Raw genomic sequence first — 20,276 nt, 5'->3', positions numbered from 1 at the left:
ATCACCCAATTTCGCCTCATCAACCCTCTTCCTCTCATCCTCCTTATCCCTCTTCACCTCATCAACCCTCTCAACCGAAATCTTGTTCATCAACAACACCGGAAACTGCGGTTTCGCCTCCGAAACGCCACCACCACACTCAGCAGAGGGAAAACTCACACCCCACCTGAAATTAACCATTGCCCTTTTCGTCAAAGGCATAGAAGTCCTCGCTGCAACTAAAATCCCAGACAAAATCGACGAGTTCTTCTTCAAATCACCCCATACCATCGGCTTACCCCTCAAACCCGACCCATCACCCGACCCATCCCTAACCTCAAAATCCGACACCGACCCAGTTGATAATTCCCCATTTTGTGGACCCCCACCAAGCTGATTTGTGCTAAAATCGTCGGAATTAACAGATTTGAAGAGAGAGAAATTCCCCAATTGGGGTTTAATAAAGAGAGAGAAAGTGGGGGTTAAGGAATTAGGGTTAAAATTGGCGGTGAAAGTGAGAGGAGAATCATGAGGTGAACCAAAGAGACCGATTCCAGATTTAAGAGAGAGAGAGAAAGGGTAATGGGAAGGAGGAGAGAGAGTGGGATGGTAAGAGAGAGAAAGAGAAGGGCCAGAAGTGAAATTGGAGCGGAGAGAGAAAGAGAGGTCGGAAGAATCTCCGGCGACGATTCCGGTGAGGAAAGGGAAACCGAGGATTGTGACGGGGATTTTAGCCCGTAAAAGTGGGTTTTGATGCCGGGTTTCTTCTCGGAATTTCACGGATAACTTCATCGTTTTTTTTCTGGGTGTTTGTTAATTTGGTTTGTTTTTCGTTGTCTATCTAAATATGGATGAATGGTTGGTTGGGAGAGGTTCGGGTTTACAGAAGCAACTGAAATTTAGGAATAGTTTTAGCATCTTTTTAACGGAGTACTGTACATTATTACGGGGTAATTAGGAATTTTACCTTTTAGTGCACTCGGTAAAAGCTAAATATTTGTGTCTTTTGACTTTTTTGGGTTGAGACTTGAGAATGACTTTTCTTTTTTTTTTTTTTCACTCTAATAATATGCTAGGTAGTAATGTAGTATGGACTACTGTGTAAAAACTACAATTAATGACAAAAGTGATCCCTAAAAAAAAATTAACAAGTGTAAATCACGTGAATAAACATTTTTTTGTATAATTAGAAGTTAGAACTTGTGAATAAGCATCTTAAGTGACGTACAAGTGATGATTTTAAATTAGAGAATGTATCAATTATAGTAAAAATTGATAAGGTAAAAAGTGTATCAAAAACAAAGTAGTAGTATCTGTTCAATTAGTCAAATCTTGTCTATATTTAATAAGTAAAGAGGTAGGTACTCAAAATTCTATTGTTTCACCCCCTTAAAAAAATCTCAAACTCTAATCTATTCCTCATACTTTAGGGTTAAAGGCTACAAATGCTAACAATAATATTGGTCAGGTACAATTTTGTTAAATTAGGCCCTAAAACTCCGTATGATTTTTATCAGCAAAAATATTTTACTAAACTATTAATTTTATGATCACATTGATGAGTAGATTATTGATTAACAAGTTTTCTCTTTTTTTTTTTTTTAGTATAAGTAAATTTTAGTAATTGAGACTCTTTAATTCTAGTTTTACTTAATATCCCGTGCGATCGATCATTCTGCACATGCTCAAAATCAAGCCATTTTTTATTTTATATTTTTGCAATATTGTGTGGTTCAACATCTAGATCAAACTACAATTCGTAGTGAAGTTGCGGTTTCCAAAAATTATAAAACCAAATTGCACCACAAGTCGAATTAATTAATCACGTTGGATTACATTATTTTTCAAAAAAATAAAAGGATGAAAATTAGTGTAAGAAAACCGCACTCATAAAATTATTAGAAGTTAAAACTTTGTACAGAGTACTTGTCACAAAATAACATAATTCGTAAATAATGCTTGTAGTTACATTCTACGATTATTAAAAAAAACATGGTTATTCAGGTTGATTTGATTTGAAAATACTTTAACGGGCAGGTTTGATTTGAGTGTCAAACTACACCAAATTGGTCCTCGAAAATTCACATTAGTCACATACCCTTGTATGGGATGATATGGGTTTTGACACCTGGAACACCTTCAATACTGGCCAAAACCATTCAAATCGGAATATCTTATCATCCACGTGGAGAGCAGGTTATGGCCATGTGGACATGCACCGGCCAATTGACAAAGTTTGCTACGTGGACCGACATGTAGCATTAGGTTGGGGATTTTTATAAATACCCAAACATATTTCACTTATAAGGTATGATTGAATCTAAACTCCTCTCTTTCGGCCAATTGTCCAGGCATAAAAGTTAACACCTTGGTGACATATTGATATTAAAATGAGCACCGGCAACAAATTGGTATAAAAGTTAACAAAAAGTGATATATTAGTATAAAAGTTAACAAGATGTGACATTTAACCCTTTTTTTTGCCGGAGTAAGTGCCTACTTATTAATTTAGTTTAAATTTTTGAATATTTTTTCGTTGTTGTTAATACTCATTATTAACGACAAATAATTCTCTCCTCCATGGCCATGCACCTAAGATTATCACCATATGATAACAAAAAAAATAAATAAATTGTAAGATTAAACAAAAAAACACAATAAAGGGAAGGAAAGCTAAATTCTTATGATTTATAAAGTCTCAAAAGTAATTGAAATTGGCATGTTAATTTAATAATTAAATTGGGATAATTTTTCTTTTTTATGATTTATACTAATATGTCGCCAACAATATTTTTTATACCAATATGGCAATGTGTCACAAGGGTGCTAATTTTTGTACCATTATGGTTAATTGACCCCTCTCTTTCTCTAAAATTATCTCAAATCTCTTTTCTTACTCATATCAACATGTTTTTTATTTTATTTTTATTTAATCATCAAAATGGTTATTCTCGGACAAATCTGGGATTAAAATTTGATGATAAACCTTTTCTTGACCGTTCGAACTAACCCCGTACTAGACAGCTAAAGACATTTGGGTAGAAGTGGCACTTATTGCAAAACAAAAGCAGAGAGAGTTAAGAGTTTAGGAGTGAGGATACTTTAAGAAGAATCTTGAAACAAAAGATGCCTTTACACATTACACTTGCATAGATATTCCTCTTGACATTCCTAAAAAAAGAAAGAGAAAATAAGTCACGTGCCACGTGGGGTAATACTCCATACTCGATAGTTTGATCAGGTAGGTAGGGCAGATACTTAAATCTGGCCCAACACTTTAGGAGCCGTTCAATCCCCTTCCTTTTGTCTCTCTCTTTCATTCTCAGCATACCCTCTTTCTTCTGTAACACTAATTATTTATTTATTATACAACATTAATCATTAATTAATCACAATAATTTACACCACAAAAACCCAAATTAATTCCTGTTAAGTAGCTCACAACCTCAGGAGTTCCGCCCCCTCTCTTATACCCTGCATTTATTCACTCATTCATCCATCACTTTCATCTTTCTCTTTTCTCCAATTCATCAATAATGGCGACCATGAATCTTACGCCGCAAATGTCAATGCTGAAATCCGACGTCGTTTCTGATCGTCGTTTATCGTCTGCTAAAAATGTCAGCGAAGTTTTCTTCAAAGGAAGTCGTTCTACCAACAATGGTAGGATTCTAACCATTAGAAGCGGAAAACGATGTTTATCGAAGGAGTCCTTCACAGTTCGATCTGTTAAAAGCACTGAACCTGCTACTAGTCTCGATTCTCCCAACGGTCCTATCTCCCCTGTAAGTTTTTATATAAATTTGTATATGTTTGTCCAATTTAATTGATTGATTCATTGTGATATTTGAATTCATATTTGACTAGAATATCGCATTTAATGAATGATAGTTAAGTGTCTCAGATGTTATTGTTTTGAATTTAATGCATTGTTTTTGGGTACGAGATTTGTTACGAGTTGAATAGAGAAATTTTTGAATTTTGTGATTTGTGAGTTTTGGATGGTTTGGTTGCATGATTGAACTAATTGGCACTTTATTTATAGGGTCCATTTGTGCTGCAATCTGTTGATTTACTTTCGGATGAACCGAAATCTAATGCTTGGCGAAAAACTAAAATTGTTTGTACAATTGGTCCTTCCACGAGCAGTCGTGAAATGATATGGAAACTAGCTGAGGAAGGAATGAATGTGGCGCGATTAAATATGTCACATGGTGACCATGCTTCTCATCAGAAAACCATTGATTTGGTTAGAGAATACAATGCTCACTTTGATGACAAGGTTATTTCTATAATGTTGGATACTAAGGTAATATACGATGCTCTTTATTTACTCATTTAACTTGTTTCAATGCTAGATATTCGTCGTTAGTTTTATGATTTGTGCTCTTGTTTCTTGCCTGATTTTTGCTCTTATGAACTTCTGCTGTGAGGAATTCTAGCTGAACTCTTTTGATACCTCTTAGTTTGCATAATCTTCACGCCCTTCCATTGGGGATATATTTGTGCTTTTTAATTGGAGATTTTATCCTGCACAACCACTAATCCACTATTGTCGGTTATCTTCGTTAAGAAATAGTTTGCCCTTGAACCACAATACTTATCTGCATCACAGGTTCATAGGCAACATTAGAATATTGGCGTTTTAGCTATTCCATATTTGAAACGGAGATAAAGAAGGTAGAACTGTGTTGCTCAGAAACATCCATTTGGGAAGACTGGATATCTGTTGTGATTCAAAATGTATAGGATTGATTGGGTTACCTGAGTGTGGCTGTGTGCTGCTTCTCTTGCAGACTGCAGCGATTACTTTTGATGTTTATTTGGTTGATGTTTTAGCCTGTCCACGTGTATTTCAAGCCATATGTTTTAATCAAAGACTCAACCTAAGTCTCATGAGGTTGGGTTTTAATTCTTCCCAACTTAGCCTTAATGGCTGCCTAGACAACCACATATCCATTTTGTTAGCAGTAAAGTCTGACCACTCTGACGGATTATCTGAGCTTTTGGGAAGTACAGAAGTGACTTATTATCATACTTTATGTGACTCGGTCATGTTTTCATTTCTGTTTATTACTCTGTAAAAACAATCCCTTGCTTACAATTATTAGCCTCATGAATTGAATCTCATCCTGTATTTCTACAGAACCTCTCTCTTCTTTTTCTCTTGCTTTGATGCTTATTATGCGTGACTTAGAGTAGAAGTTGTGCTGTTGTTTTTGTTTTCATATAGGGTCCTGAGGTTAGAAGTGGAGATGTACCTCAACCTATCTTACTAGAAGAGGGACAAGAATTCAATTTTACTATCAAAAGAGGAGTAAGCACACAGGATACTGTCAGTGTCAATTATGATAATTTTGTGAATGATGTAGGGGCTGGAGATATACTTCTGGTTGATGGTAAGTATTTTAGCTTCTTTTTTTTTTTTTTTTTTTTTTTTTCTTTTTTCATTTTATTTTTTAGAGTAAAGAATATATTTTAGTAGATGTGATACCCTGTATTTAGTTGCTATAGTAAAGCTACAAATTTTATTATGCTAATTGGCTGAAAGAAAAAGGCTCTTGCTGATCTATAATTGATTGTTTTTGTTTGTGAGGTTTTATATCTTTGTTGTTATGCACACAAGAATGTAGGTGCAACTTTTAGATACATTGAACCTTCATTCAATTTGCATCTAAAATCTATGAGTGATGAAGGGATCATGGGACCTATAGGGATATGAGAATGAACATTTGTGTAATATCATAGGAGGATAATAGATTATTCTAGAAATCATAGTGTGAAACACATTTGGCTTGTAAAAAGCATGCTATGTTTTTGAAAATGGGTCTGATAGTTGATAATGTTAATGACGAATACAGGGTTAAGTTTAATATGGATGTTATTACTAGCCATCTTTCTATCTGGAACTTGATATCAAGTGGTTGAAATGCTATACATATATCAGTGTCAGATATCTTATGTGTTACAAATTTTGGTTTCTTAGTTACATATGTGATGTAGTTACTATATCCCAGGAAGCAGTATATTTCTCATGGTTCTACAACATAACTCAGCCCATGAGAGTTAGATTCTGTGCTTTTATAGAGTTGTAATCTAACAGGGCTTTATGTGCATTTGGTTGGTCCAAGTAGAGAGAGTTTCCTATCATTCTCCTAGTGGGGTAGATATATTCTTCAATTCTGGACTCTGGTGTTTATTGAAACTGCTTTATTATGTTAGGTGGAATGATATCACTTGTTGTGAAATCCAAGACAGAAGACACCGTAAAATGCCAGGTAATTGATGGTGGGGAGCTCAAATCTAGGCGGCATTTGAATGTGCGTGGTAAAAGTGCAAATCTCCCATCAATAACAGGTTTGTTTTTCCATCTACGTAATAATTTTCCATGTATCTTCTTTGCATCATTTTATGTGTGACAAATTGTCTTCTTGTGTCATTTTGCAGACAAAGATTGGGAGGACATTAAATTTGGGGTTGAGAATCAAGTTGATTTCTACGCTGTTTCATTTGTGAAGAATGAAAAAGTTGTTATTGAGTTGAAAAATTACCTTAAAAGTAAAGATGACTTAGCTTTTCTCTCTATAGAATGTGCTTTCCGGAATTCCGGCACTCCATTGTTGCTGACTTCGTTTTATCTACTTTATAGGTTGCAATGCTGATATTGATGTTATAGTGAAGATTGAAAGTGCAGATTCAATACCAAACCTTCAAGCTATAATTACAGCATCGGATGGGGTAGGACATTTTTCAATTATCCTTCTTCATAAGCCTTTCTTCTCTAATGATACCTTTGTCCATACAAAGTCATGATTTTGATGTTCTGGTCATCTATAATGTTGTCCAGGCAATGGTTGCTCGTGGGGATCTTGGAGCTGAGCTTCCTATTGAGGATGTGCCTATATATCAGGTAAATATTTTATATACATATCGTTGATATATGATATGGGTGAGTGAGCTATTCGGCTGGGAAGTGGAATTTATGATTTTTAATGAAATTTTCCAATTACAACAATATGTTTGCTTCTCAGTTGAAACTTGTCAGTGCTTTGTAGGATTATCTTGTATGATTTGAAGTTGATTACAGATGAAAAAATAATTTATTTTTATTAACTTTCAGGAGTGACTCATCTATATTTGAAGTATAGAATCCTATTAGTTTATACAATTATGTCTATGTAAATGGAATTTAAAACGTATTTTCGTTTCTAATTAGGAGGAGCTAAAGCTATTGATTCTCTTTTGTAGAGTTTTTCTTTTAGCAATGGAAGCTTTTTTTTTTCCATGTCCCTTGGGAGATCTTATGTTGTTTCTGCAGCTTTGCATAACCACTGATAAAAAAAAAAAAAAATGCAAATTTTCAGGAGGAAATCATTAATTGGTGTCACAGCATGCAGAAACCAGTTATAGTCGCAACTAATATGCTTGAGAGCATGATTGATCATCCGACACCCACCAGGGCAGAGGTTTCTGACATTGCCATTGCTGTTAGAGAAGGTTCTGATGCAGTTATGCTGTCTGGAGAAACTGCTCATGGAAAGTAAGTCTAATTGCTAAGGATGTGGCTACTTCATACGACAACACTTGCTTCAGTTTTTTTCTTTGAATGTGTCACATGCATCTTTAAGTCATGTCATTCATATGTTCTAATTTTGCTCAAATTGCTCTTTATTGGCCGAAGGTACCCATTGAAGGCTGTTAAGGTGATGCATTCTGTGGCACTAAGGATGGAGTCAAGTTTGAAACCAACAAATGATTCTCCTCCTGTACCATCTAGTATATACAAGGTGTGTGGTGGCTCTTTCACTATGCCATCTATAATCTATTCATTCATATGATATGGCTGTGTGAAGAGCTTTTACAAGAAATTACCCTGTCTCTTACTTTTCTATGGCTGCTAAACGATTCTGTTTAAATTTCGCTTAGATTGTGAATTCCTGTGATTGCTCTATTGTTTCTTCCTATCCTATCTCCTTCGAGTCCTTGGTGCTCACTGGACTTGCCTATGCACCACCAAGCCAGAAGTGGCTTGGAAAAGTGTTTGAACATTGGGGTGTTAAACTGTTAATCACAAATGAATAAGAATTTATGTTTGTGAGGTAATATGATAGTCTCTCTCATCTTTAGATACTGATGTTAGTTCACCTTTTGCAGAGCCATATGGGCGTGATGTTCGCTTTCCATGCAACTACCATGGCCAACACTCTTGGCACTCCAGTCATTGTATTTACAAAAACAGGATCAATGGCTATTCATTTAAGCCATTTTCGGCCGTCTTCTACAATCTTTGCCTTCACTAATGAGTAAGTGTGCAATTACTTTCACAAAGCAAATCTAACAAGCATATAGAATGACATTCTTAAAAATGTATACCAAAACTCTTGATATTACGGGTTTCAACTTTGCAGTTTTTTGTCCTGCTAAGAGATATCAAATATCATCAATTTTGCTCCCAAATCTAGTCAATAGAACCATAGTTAAAAACGCTTTATTCCAGCAATAATAATGTTAGTGGGCGCTTACTCGCATAGCATGGTCTTTTTTAGCAGTCTCTAGGCCTTTTCTTGTTACGAGGACAATCAACAGAACTAAACAGTTTAACAAAAGGCTATATGTCATGAATGTTGATAGATTAACACATAATGTTTGAAGTCATTGAGTACTGAAAAATCAAATCAGCTTGTGATGGCAGGATCAGAACCATAATACCATTTTATCTTCAAACACTATGATGACCTTTTTCCACTGTCATTTTAATTCAAAATTTTTCAATTAGTTTATGTGTTTTGGGGCATTTATTATTTAGTTTTATTTTATTATATATGTTTTTTATGCTTCCATCAAGCTTTTCTAAGACCTTTTCTATGCCTTTTTGATAATCTTGATTCCAAAGGACAGGTGTATGCTTAATATGAGCTAAATAAGTTCATGACTTGTTTGTTGTGCTGCATTCATATGACCTGATGTCTTGTCTATCCTGTATTATATCATATTAGAAGTTGGTATTATTTTACGGTCCTATCTCTATACCTACTGTACTGAGCTACTCCTGTTGTTGCTTTCCAGACAAAGGGTAAAGCAGAAGCTGTCTATATATCATGGGGTGATGCCCATTTATATGGAATTTTCAGATGATGCAGAGGAAACATTCTCTCGGGCTCTAAAGATGTTGACAGTGAGTTCTTTTGATGCTTCAAACTTCACAGATTATTCATTTCGACATTAATTTCTGATTTTTTGATTTATTTCATGTGTAACAGAGCAAGGCACTAGTAAAGGAGGGACAGCATGTTACTCTGGTCCAAAGTGGAGCACAACCAATCTGGCGTCAAGAATCCAGTCATCACATACAAGTCCGTAAAGTTCAAGGCTAATTCGTTCAATACACGTGTTTGTTACATGCTGCTGGAAATTTTGGAGGCACTGGATTTTAGATAGTGTAAGGTCTAATTGATCTAATAATGACAATGCTTTAGTTATTTTAGTTGTTGTAGTCCATGTATGCATCAGTTTTTTTTTTTTTTTTTTTCCAATACTTAGGTTTCAAAGGAACCTGTACATTGCAAAAACTTTATTAGCTTTGGTTGATTGTTTTACTTTTGATTTTGAATGTTAAGGTGCTGCCATATTATACTATACAAGTATACAGCCTTAGATTGGTTATCTATAAATTTCTTTTAAGCACTGTCACAATTATTGGGTTTTTTTTGTAACTGTTTTGCTTGGCTATTTTATTACCAGTGCCTTAAAGCTTATGGTTATACCTGAATGAATGAACTTCCGTGGGCATGGTCTGCAGTGTTCATTTTAGTTCATAGGGTCGGGGCAGTGGCAAATGGTGAGTGGTCAATGTTTTTGATAATGGGAGTGGCTGAGTGGCTGACATTTCTAAATTTAATGTCAGAAAGGCAACTGAGTGATTGAAACAGGATCCAATTGCTGTTAACTTTGTTGTCCTTCTAACTAATTGTGCACTATTGGTTCGTTGCACAAATGAGTGCGTTTGTTCTTAGCTTGTTCTGGAGATTTTAGTTTTTCTGGTTTGTTTCCAATGCTAGTATACTTTGGAGCCTAAAATGATGACTAGAATTTGCAACTTGGTATACCATGTTAATTGTTCTATATTGCTTTAAGATGTTTTTCTTTCTGAGTTACTATGATATCAGTATTCCTTTGTATGTGGTGTCAATTATGTGTTGTTTTTCTTTCATCACTTCAGTTGTTCTGTCCACCACTATCCCCCTCTCATCCTTGTGGTAACTTAGAGTCTTTCTGGGATCTTGATATGGTCTAATATTTATCCTTTTTTTTTTTTCGATTACTACGCTTTTGAAGCTTAATTATAGATTCAATTATGCTGATGTGCAATAGACTTGTTTGCATATGAAAGTTAAAAGGAAAAAAAAAAACACAGACCAATAGAAAACGGGCCGTCTATTAGCACAATTGATTAGTACAATTGAAATACATAGCTCAGTCCCTACAATTAGAGCCCACAGATGAGCATTCAGTTGAAAGAGCTAAAAAACAGCAATTCCCTTGAACTTGTTGCTCAATCCTGGCTCTTTAGGAGAATACAGTGATTCAATGTTATCGTTCAATCGTTCATAGGTACGAGTGACAAGTTCTAATGTTCCTGTTACTTTCGTCAAATGATCTTCCCCTCTCTCACCCCCTAGAAATCATCTTCAAGGTGTATGGACACTACCTCTTATTCAAGCAAAGCATGAAGGCCTTACTGTGCAAACCTTGTTGAAGACATCAGACATCATAACTGATTTGACCATGTTCTTCACCAGATTTTCCTTCCATCTTGATGCGTTTGTAAGTTCTTGCACATAAGATATAGACAACAAAATCTATTGTTGTGAGAGCTGCTAATAGGAAGTAAAACCTGTCTAAATGACCCTTGTTGAGATTCCCTGGTATCCACCCCGGCATATGATCCTCTGTTGAGATTTTCATAACTATTGAGACGATTAAGCTGCTCACATAGTTTCCCAATGAGATTGATGTCATACACAGAGCACTTCCGAAACTCTTTAGTCCATCAGGAGCTTGGGCATTGAAAAACTCCAGTTGACCAACATACATGAAAACTTCAGATGCTCCGATGAACACATACTGTGGAATTTGCCAGAAAATGCTCAGTGTGCTAGGGTTTGGCGCCTTACAATGAGGGCAATCCTTTATGGCATATTTGAGTCTATAACATTCCACAATTCCTGCTGAGATCATGGCCATTACTGCTATAATTAGACCAATACCCATTCTGTGCAACTCGGTTAGGCCACCAGACTCTGTCTTCCTCAATCTGCTCATTAGTGGATCAAGAACTCTTCTATAGAAGAAAACAAAAACTACGACACTGAGAATGTCAAAGCTGGACATGCTTGCAGCCGGGATTCTAAAGTTTGAGACAGTAGTTTTCATAGCAGCACCCTGCTCAACGAAAAGTGATGCCATTTGAGTAAACACCACCGAGTAGATTATGGTGCACAACCATATGGGAAGTAGTCTTAATATGCACTTCACTTCCTCGACTTGTGCTATGGGGCAAAGACGCCATGGGTTTCGAAGACCTTGCTCCTGATTGTAGAAATCCCCAGATTTAATATATGCTGCTTTGTCTAAGAATCTGCAAGACATGACCAACTCAGGTTAGTTTTCTTGGGTTTACTAGCGATATGTGTTATGGATCTTAGCCTTGCAGCTTATTAGGAGACTGAATGATGCAAAGTAGAAAATTGTATGATAGTACATGTATGATTATATACTTACTTGAAACCTTCACTATGGAGCAGCTTTCTGCTTCCTTCTGCGGAACATTCCTTTTCTTCTGCTTCGTACAGTCCCTCTCCTTCTGGCATATTAGTCCTGCATTTCCTGATTGCAGCAATAAGAACTTGGCTTAATCTTGAAAGGGGGTTGCCTGTTGCCTTGAAATGTCGGTATTTTGGTGTTCTGGCAAGGAATAAAACGAGTGCCAGAAAGGCAGAGGCAGCTGACGCCCAGAATCCTAGAGCCCACATCCCTTCATCTTCAAAGTATCCCAATAAAGTGTTGGAGAAGAGTGAGCCAAGATTCATTGCTAGGTAGAAGTAGCTGAAAAAAGCCACCTTTGCGTGTGATTCCTTCTGATAGTCTTCATCAAACTGGTCGGCCCCAAATGTTGCTATGTTCGGTTGATATCCTCCATATCCCAAGGCCACAAGGTAAATAGAGAGGTAAAACAGTCCCTTCTCCATGTTCGAGTGTTTCCCACATGGAGTGATTCTATCTCCACAACCTTTTGGTCTCAGCAGGAAGAGATATGTGGATAAAGAAAGCGAAGCCAAACCCTGTCATCAAAAGCCATCATGGTAACTTGGTAAGTTCATGTATGAAGCTTTACAAAAAAATAAATTTGGAGAACTTGTAGATTGTGTCGATCATGTTATGCATGTTTCCTGGGATAAAAGTCCCGTTAAATGACTTGTTATTTCTTCACATTATTTCCGAGGTCCTTGCATATAGTTTCTTATTACGTGTTGGCCTGTAGGGTGAAATCTGAAGTACTCTATAGTGATGAATACCTACCATGACGAATATTATCTGAAAGATTGCACAAGTCTTGAATCTTCCCCAGTATGCATCACTGAGGAAGGCACCAACAAGGGAGAAGATATAGACGGTTCCAGTCCATTTGCTGACAGCGTTTGCAGCATCAGCATTGTTTTCCCCTAGCACTCTTGTCAAGAATAGTACCAAGTTCACTCCAACACCGAAAAATGCCAAGGTAGCCAATCCTTGATTTACTGTTTTTGATTCACCACATGAAGATATATTAGAATTAGAAGATAGAAACCTCAGTAATATGACTGATCATTTTAAGTCTGCTATAAAATTATAAAAGATAAGTGGCCTGATAGTCTGATTGCTAGAGCATCCTAATTCAGTAAAATTTCAGAATCCCTGAAAAATTATCAGCCAAAGTAGTTCAAACTTGTTCATGAGCTTTGGTCCATGATTAATTTTGTCTCAGTCGCTATAGTACACTGAATGTAGCTAATTTTATTTATTTTGTCATCTAACCGAGGCTTTCAGATACTGAAGATCGGTCTATTTTTCCCGCCTAACTGTTGGTTAGACGGACTGAACCGATCCCTATCAGACACACATCACAATCAATTAACACGCATACACGGTCCTTGTTGTTTACGTGCATTTGTCGATTTATATATCATGTTGCTATACACATCTATGATTGAGTTATGTATTCACTATCAACCCATGTTGCTGTCAGTGATGTGCATGTTTCATCTATATGTGGCTGTTGAGGCACAATTTGTATGACATAAAAGAGAGGAAAACTTATGATCCCTTTTCATTTCTGTATCCATCTACCTGCTATTTTTTTTCTCTAGGTCACATTCTGAATATGCTAGTCCTTATATTCTTTGTCTTTTCTAACACCAAGAATTTACGTTTTATCTTCTCTTTTTGTTATAATAATACTAGGTTCTAAAATTTTGGTATAATGAATTTTAATGTTTAATTTGGATTGTAATCTATTTTGTTTTCATTATTTTAATTCTTCTGGTTGGTGTCAAAATCAGACCGAAAATTGTGTAGTTCTATTTATATGGTTTGCTCTAATCACGATGCTTAATTATGGTATGGAAAAGTATGTGATTTTTGAGTTATGAGATGATGATTATTAATTAATATGAAGGAAAATCAACTTAAATTTTTTTTTGAGGGGAAAGGAAAATCAACTTAATTAGGGTTCATTTGGCATCACTGTGCTTTTCTGTTTTTTGGTTTTTTGTTTTTCAAACTCATATGATATATGTCATATAAAGAAACAAAGATTAAATAAACTTATTGAAATCATGATAATTTTGAAAACTGACAAAAAAAAATATGGAAACATCTTTTTCTTGTTCCTTGGTTTTGGTTTTTTATTTTCAAAAAAACAGATACTGAAAACAAAAAATAATGCCAAACAAGCTCTTAGTAATAAGGTAGATATTATGGAGTTTTCCACGCACTTATATGAAAATAGAACTTGGCAAAATTTAAGCCAAGAAAAAGGTTCCCACGAAATAATTTTATGATGTGACCCCTGAAGATTCTTGCTACTCAAATAGGATTTAGATACCACCCCACATTTTATCTATGAATATAGATCATTAATTTTTGGCTTTATGGGTAAAACTTCTCAATTAGGTAAATATTTCTTACTATATTTTGCAATTTAATGCAATCTTAGAGTGACAATTAGAAACGAATTTGCCAAGGATGAGATCCAATGAGCATGTTTTGAGTGTCGATCAGTTTGTTATCAATCAATTACAACCTAGACTCAATGTATCCACGTAACATAAGGATACGTAAGACTTCATGTTAAGTTGGAACTAAAGGTAATCCGTATGCGTGCAATAAAAGATAGAGGATTAATATAAAACTAGATAACTACTCCATAGTATTTAAGTCAACAATTTATCAATTTGTACCCCGAAAGAGAAGAACATGCACATACTATTAAGATTTACGATTTAAAACCTCCCTTTATATAAAGTGTTCTTATCGGACAAAATATTAAACTTTTATTTTATTGAGTGACGAAGGAAAACCAAAATATACAAAAGATCATCATAAGTTAGCGTTCATATCAACAAATTATAGTTACGAAATGAGTGAACTTTCTATATATATTTGTAACTATGTCATAAATCTATATGTATAAGTTATATGTTGATGTTGTACAAAATCATATGTCATGGGAACCCCTAAAATTTGTTTTTATTGTGATGTACTTTTATGTCTTTACTTTCTTCTGCATGCGTTGCTCAGTTACATTCTCCCTATTCTTCAATTATATGGGCTGTCATTTTGTCATCTTTTCCATGTATGTTACTACGTACTTGGGTTGTCTTTCCTAGCTTATCTTCTATATCACACAATTGCATCGTACCCAAAAAAAAATCTTATACCGACCTATAGTTATATCAGTTGCATCGTTGATATGGTACAACATAAAATTTCAGCCGATAAAGAAATTTAAAATTAGACTTACGACGAATTATGGCGACATGGATCAACTATAGTAAATGACTATGAGTAATACTCCGTATGTACTTTGTATATGATACATTTGTGTAGTTTTTTTTTTTTTTTTTTTCTGACGGAAATATACTGTATAGGTTGATTTTCCTATAAAAACTTAGTTTTGCAAACATCTTTCCTATGCTGCCAAACATAATAAATGTTTCATTTATGATTTACTAATGAAAAATGCGTAAAAATTGTCTTTTTTCCTGTATATGATGAACTGGCAAATAAACTGAAATCATAATTATGCTGCAAATACTTTGATTATCTATGATTGGTTTTGTAATACCTTGGATTCTATTCATATCATGAATCTTCAACTATTTTTACCTAAGAAACAACAAGAAAAATGCTTTTGATCTATGGATATAATGAAATCCAACTCAAACACATCTTTCCTAATATTCAATAAGGACAGAATTTAGGAGCATGGAAAACATTCTTTCACGAGTTTCTATTAACCCTTCCCATGTTTTTATCATTATTATAGTCGGTTTATCTTTACGTTAAATTCACATATACACGTCTTTTAATATTGATAGACGCTTGAAAAGAGTTAAAATAGATGATTATGATTAAAATTATTACTGACACGACTTAGTTAAATTAGACTCACCGAATTTTGAATTACCATTTGTTAAAAAAGTGAATCCTATAATCCTAGCAAGAAGAAAAAATAAATAATTGATACGGAATAATAATTTCACATATTCGTTCTAAAATAATTATTTTTATATGTTGTCTTTAATCTTTAGGTGGGAGCAAATATCTGTTGCCCTGTTGGGTATGTTCCCCCATTAATAAGGTTAAAAGAATGACATCAAATAAAGTGGAAATAAGACAAGATTAAAGATCCAAATTAACCTAAAAATTATGTACTATACATATTATATAATGAAGAATTAATAAAATGGATGTACTTTTTATTAGACAGTGGAATTTGAGGTAAGAAGATACTCCACTGATACGATTTTTTTTTTTTTTGTTGTGAGAAATAGTACACGTCTAAGCAATTAGACCCCAGAAGATTTGGGACCTTAATTTTTTAATTAGAAAGTGACCTTAATACCATAATATGACCTTAAAAAAGATTTTAGTACGTCATACGTTAACCTTAGAGGATCGAATTAAAAAAAAAAAAAAAAATACTAATGATTCTCTTAATAATCTCATTAGCGGAGAGGCCATCACGTATGATTAGGCCAGATCTTTAGAATGCTTCTGACATCATTGACAACAAATTTCAAATAGGAATAATATCTTTTATAGGGTATTTATATCAATATTAAAATATATATATATATAATACTTCGTATAATGTACTGTACTGTATATGAAAATGAGTTAGTCTTGCCTATTAAATCAACAAAAAAATTACTCGTATTTGTTAAATTTTAGAGTTTAAGTTCTTTGTAAGAAATTAAGATTTAAGAGTGGAGATTTGTCTTTATTCTATTATTGTGAGAAAATTCTAATTAAAACTTTGCTATTATTATTAGTGTCTATAGTTTACAAAATAGTGTAGAATGTCACTCAAAACTATGCAGGACAAACACCCGAAAATTCTAGTTGGGATCTCAAAGCTATTATTTTTTTCAATTATGACTATAATTTCTATATTTTTAGCGGAATAAGTATAATTAGAAGAGCACGTGGAACCATATTATACTTGTCGACTTCACTTAATTTTTTTAATAGCACTAGAGATTGTCACAAAAATAAACTATTAGCAATTAAAACTGCAAAATTTTAGAGGAGAATAAATTTATTTGGTGAAATAATTAATTAATTATAATAAAAGGATCATATAAATAAATAAATTGAATAAACAAATAAATAATACTTACCAAGAATAATATTGCTTGCAAACCATTTCCCAGTCTCTTGGCGGTTGGCAGGATGGCCTCTGCAGTCCACTGTTCCATCCATTGTGTAAACATCATCTTGCTCTTTCTTCATTGTTTTCTGTTTTTTTTTTTAACAAAAAATTGAAATAAAAGAAATTATTAAATAATATAAAAACCATATATTATAAGCATTATTTAAAAAATGAATGATTAAATCATGAAATCACTCAAAGCAAATTGTTCGAAACTTTTTATCCATGACTTGCACAATTAATCTTTCCGTTATGGACTACTAGCCTACTACCATATTTTTTATGTAGTCACGCTAAAGTGCCTCAGGCACAACTTTCTTTGCATGATCACCAAAATGATCTCCCTAAAACGAGAAGTATAGGTTAAAAAAAAAAAATTAATGTATAATGTATGACTGAAAATATATATGCTTTCATGAGCCTTAATCTTATGGTTAAGCTCGAGTTTTTGGTTAGACAATGTTTGAAACTACTAATATATAAGAACTGTTCCCTTCTTTCATTTTTTTTTTTTCACTCTTTGATCTCTTTATTTCAAATTCATGCATGTTCACCCTCGTGTTGTAGGTTAACCCAAGCCATGTTTTATGTGTGGCCGTTTCTTGTAACAAGAATTGAGCGATAAATGATGAAAGCTAAGAAGATCGAAGATCATTGAAAAACGAAGAAACTAGCTAGTACCTTCTTGGTCACCCCACCAATAGCCATTGATAAAGAATGATGAGGTAGGTCTTTGAGAATGAGAAGATTGATGAAGAGTAAGTTGAAGGAAGCTAAGAAGGATAATAGAATATGGTACTTGGGATTACAATTAATAGGAGGCATGAGAATATCCATATATATAGAAGAAATGAACGGTAGAGATTTTAGCTTTAAGGAAATTAAAGTAAGAATAATGGAAGAGACCCACATGCCCAAATTCACCCACATTTCCCATTATATAATTATAATAACACAAAGTTATAATTATAACAATATAACCCAAGATTAAGACTTAACAAATTGTCTCATCTCCCCTCAAACAAAGAAGGCTAGCTACCTAGAAGAAGCAAAAAAGGCAATTCTTTAATTTTATTGAATTATTTATTAACTTAGTTTAATTTTATTGCTAGTAATTTATATATATTGCCTAGAGAAAACATCCAAATCAAGTGGTCCTTTAATATCCACATTGGCATCTTATATCATATTATTAAAAAAAAAAGAGAAGGAATAAGGAAAATAGATAAATATTACGTAGTATATATTGTTGAAATTTAGTTCATGATATTGATTGATTTTAGACAAATCATTACATTAGATTTAATTTGTAAAATTGTTATAAAATTTTGGTCCACTACTACCAAAAATAGACTGCTTTGAGAAAGACAATTATAATTGGATTAGTGTGTTCACTTGTTGCCACAAGTTTGGGTTCATGTCGAAAGTCCATCCATGCGAATGAAGTTGAAGTGGACTACTAGTAGTAAGTGTAGTCATTTCATTTCAATAGTTACCAAATACCTAATTTTTCTTATTAACCTGTATATTTTTTCTATTCAAGTTTCATTAGGCATGTTCCCTTTAATTTGTAAGGAGGGTATCCGATCATATCATTTTTCTTGCCATTTCAATAAATAAAAAACCAAATGAATTGAAGTAATATAAATATTGTGTATGTATTATCGACACTCTTAATAATATACTCATATACTACATACAATATGACTTCTTATTGCTTTCATATATTGTGTAGAAGTTTTTCCAATTTCGATTGCGATTGATAGTTTGAGACACGTGTTGTGTTCTTTTACATCCTACCTATTTTCTATTTGACGTACAAAGAATTTTCTATAAATGAGTTTGATGGGGTTTTTTTGTGATGTATGTTTTCCAAAAATGAATACATATTTGGTTACAAATATTATTACTTATAGAAATTACTACGGAGTACTTATTAATCCAATTGATTAGTTACCAAATACCTAATTCACGAGTGCACAATAATTTAGTGTACGTATGCACCTAAAAATTTTATCATAATCATAAGAAGCATATATATTATGTCCAATGTTTTATTATATACAAAGTATATACATTATTCATACATAATTAATTATGTTTACCAATAACATATCGGTAGTTAAAAATTTAGCGTAGGTATGCACCTAAAAATTTTCATCATAATCAAAAGAAGCATATTATGTCCAATGTTTTATGATATACAAAGTATATGCATTTATACATAATTAATTATGTTTACCAATACAGTAACATATATCAGTAGTAAAAATTAGTACATTGCCCGGTTCTGTTCACCTTATTTCCACTTATTTTAGGAAAAATAAGTTCAGATTAGATAAGTTCAGGAAAAATAAGTTCAGATAAGTTGTGATAAGGGTGTTCAGATATGTATTGAGAAAAACATAAAATTTTACTAGTACTAAATAACATGCTTTTTTGTTTTTATGGAACAAGCATTCTTTTTGTATGTCTTGGTGTGCAAGATAAAAATGAAGTTCTTCGTACCGACCAATAACCCTAATGCATACATTTATATATTATATATATCCAGCCAGTTTATATATCTAAATACATTATAATATAATTAACTTAAATTATAAGAATAATTATTTCCTTGATTATTTAAATTACATGAATTAGTTTTTCCTAACATGAAACTTATCAACTTATTAAAAAATTAAGTTGCGAATTATATATATATATATATATATTTTTTTTAAAAAACCTGGATATAAGGTGAACAGTACAAAATAAATTAAAGTATAAGATTTTTCCAAAATGAAGTGACGTACAAATTAGATTAATGTCTGGATGAGGATAATGAATTGATGTTAGTGGTGAAAAAGGGATTTAAATTTTTTTGGATAATTGTGAAAATGAAGTTTAGTAGTACATCATATGGAGTATTTGTTTGTGTTTGTAAACTTTTGGTGGTAGTTCAATTAAGTTAGATAATGATCTCTAAAATGGTTATACAGCTGGATACAAAAGAATGCCAGAATTATTATAAATCTGCTTCGAAACATCTCCATCTAGTAAAAGGATCAATTTTATTTGTCAATTTAATTCTATTCATGACCAATCTAGTTGATGAACTCTTGATTTGATTAGGCTTAGTACGCTCCCAACATATTATTTCGATCAGGTCATATTCACGTCTATTGTCATTAACTAGATTAACTCAAGAATCAAAATTAAATTATATGGTGTAGTAAATTGATCGAAATGATGTCAATTTTAAATTTGAGTCGAATTGCAAGTTATTTAGTTTCGAGTCAATTAGATTGGTTAATTGGGTAAATGGTAAAGAAAAACATTT

General features: G+C 33.3%; 2 protein-coding genes across 2 annotated transcripts; one reads left to right on the top strand and one right to left on the bottom strand.

Annotated features, from left to right (window-relative positions):
* The first annotated feature begins 3,402 nt into the window (after positions 1–3,402).
* On the top strand, positions 3,403–9,624 carry LOC145567893 (pyruvate kinase isozyme G, chloroplastic-like). The gene is made up of 12 exons (XM_081627311.1): positions 3,403–3,764; positions 4,025–4,288; positions 5,213–5,378; positions 6,202–6,336; positions 6,427–6,537; positions 6,629–6,717; positions 6,827–6,889; positions 7,344–7,519; positions 7,661–7,766; positions 8,134–8,282; positions 9,046–9,154; positions 9,240–9,624. Exons 1-12 carry the CDS (start codon positions 3,516–3,518, stop codon positions 9,351–9,353), a joined length of 1,731 nt encoding a protein of 576 aa, XP_081483437.1. The 5' UTR covers positions 3,403–3,515; the 3' UTR covers positions 9,354–9,624.
* A 774-nt stretch (positions 9,625–10,398) lies between these two features.
* On the bottom strand, positions 10,399–17,791 carry LOC145567891 (protein NRT1/ PTR FAMILY 7.3-like). The gene is made up of 5 exons (XM_081627309.1): positions 17,636–17,791; positions 16,923–17,040; positions 12,559–12,776; positions 11,761–12,320; positions 10,399–11,617 (listed from the first exon to the last, which is right to left on the bottom strand). The coding sequence occupies exons 1-5, from the start codon at positions 17,789–17,791 to the stop codon at positions 10,741–10,743; spliced, it is 1,929 nt and encodes a 642-aa protein (XP_081483435.1). The 3' UTR covers positions 10,399–10,740.
* Positions 17,792–20,276: the final 2,485 nt, after the last annotated feature.

The sequence above is a fragment of the Chenopodium album genome, chromosome 11 (assembly GCF_948465745.1).
Source record: "Chenopodium album chromosome 11, dcCheAlbu1.1, whole genome shotgun sequence".
Taxonomy (NCBI): domain Eukaryota; kingdom Viridiplantae; phylum Streptophyta; class Magnoliopsida; order Caryophyllales; family Amaranthaceae; genus Chenopodium; species Chenopodium album.
Note: the sequence above shows the minus strand (reverse complement) of the source record. Positions and strands in the feature narration are given on the sequence as shown.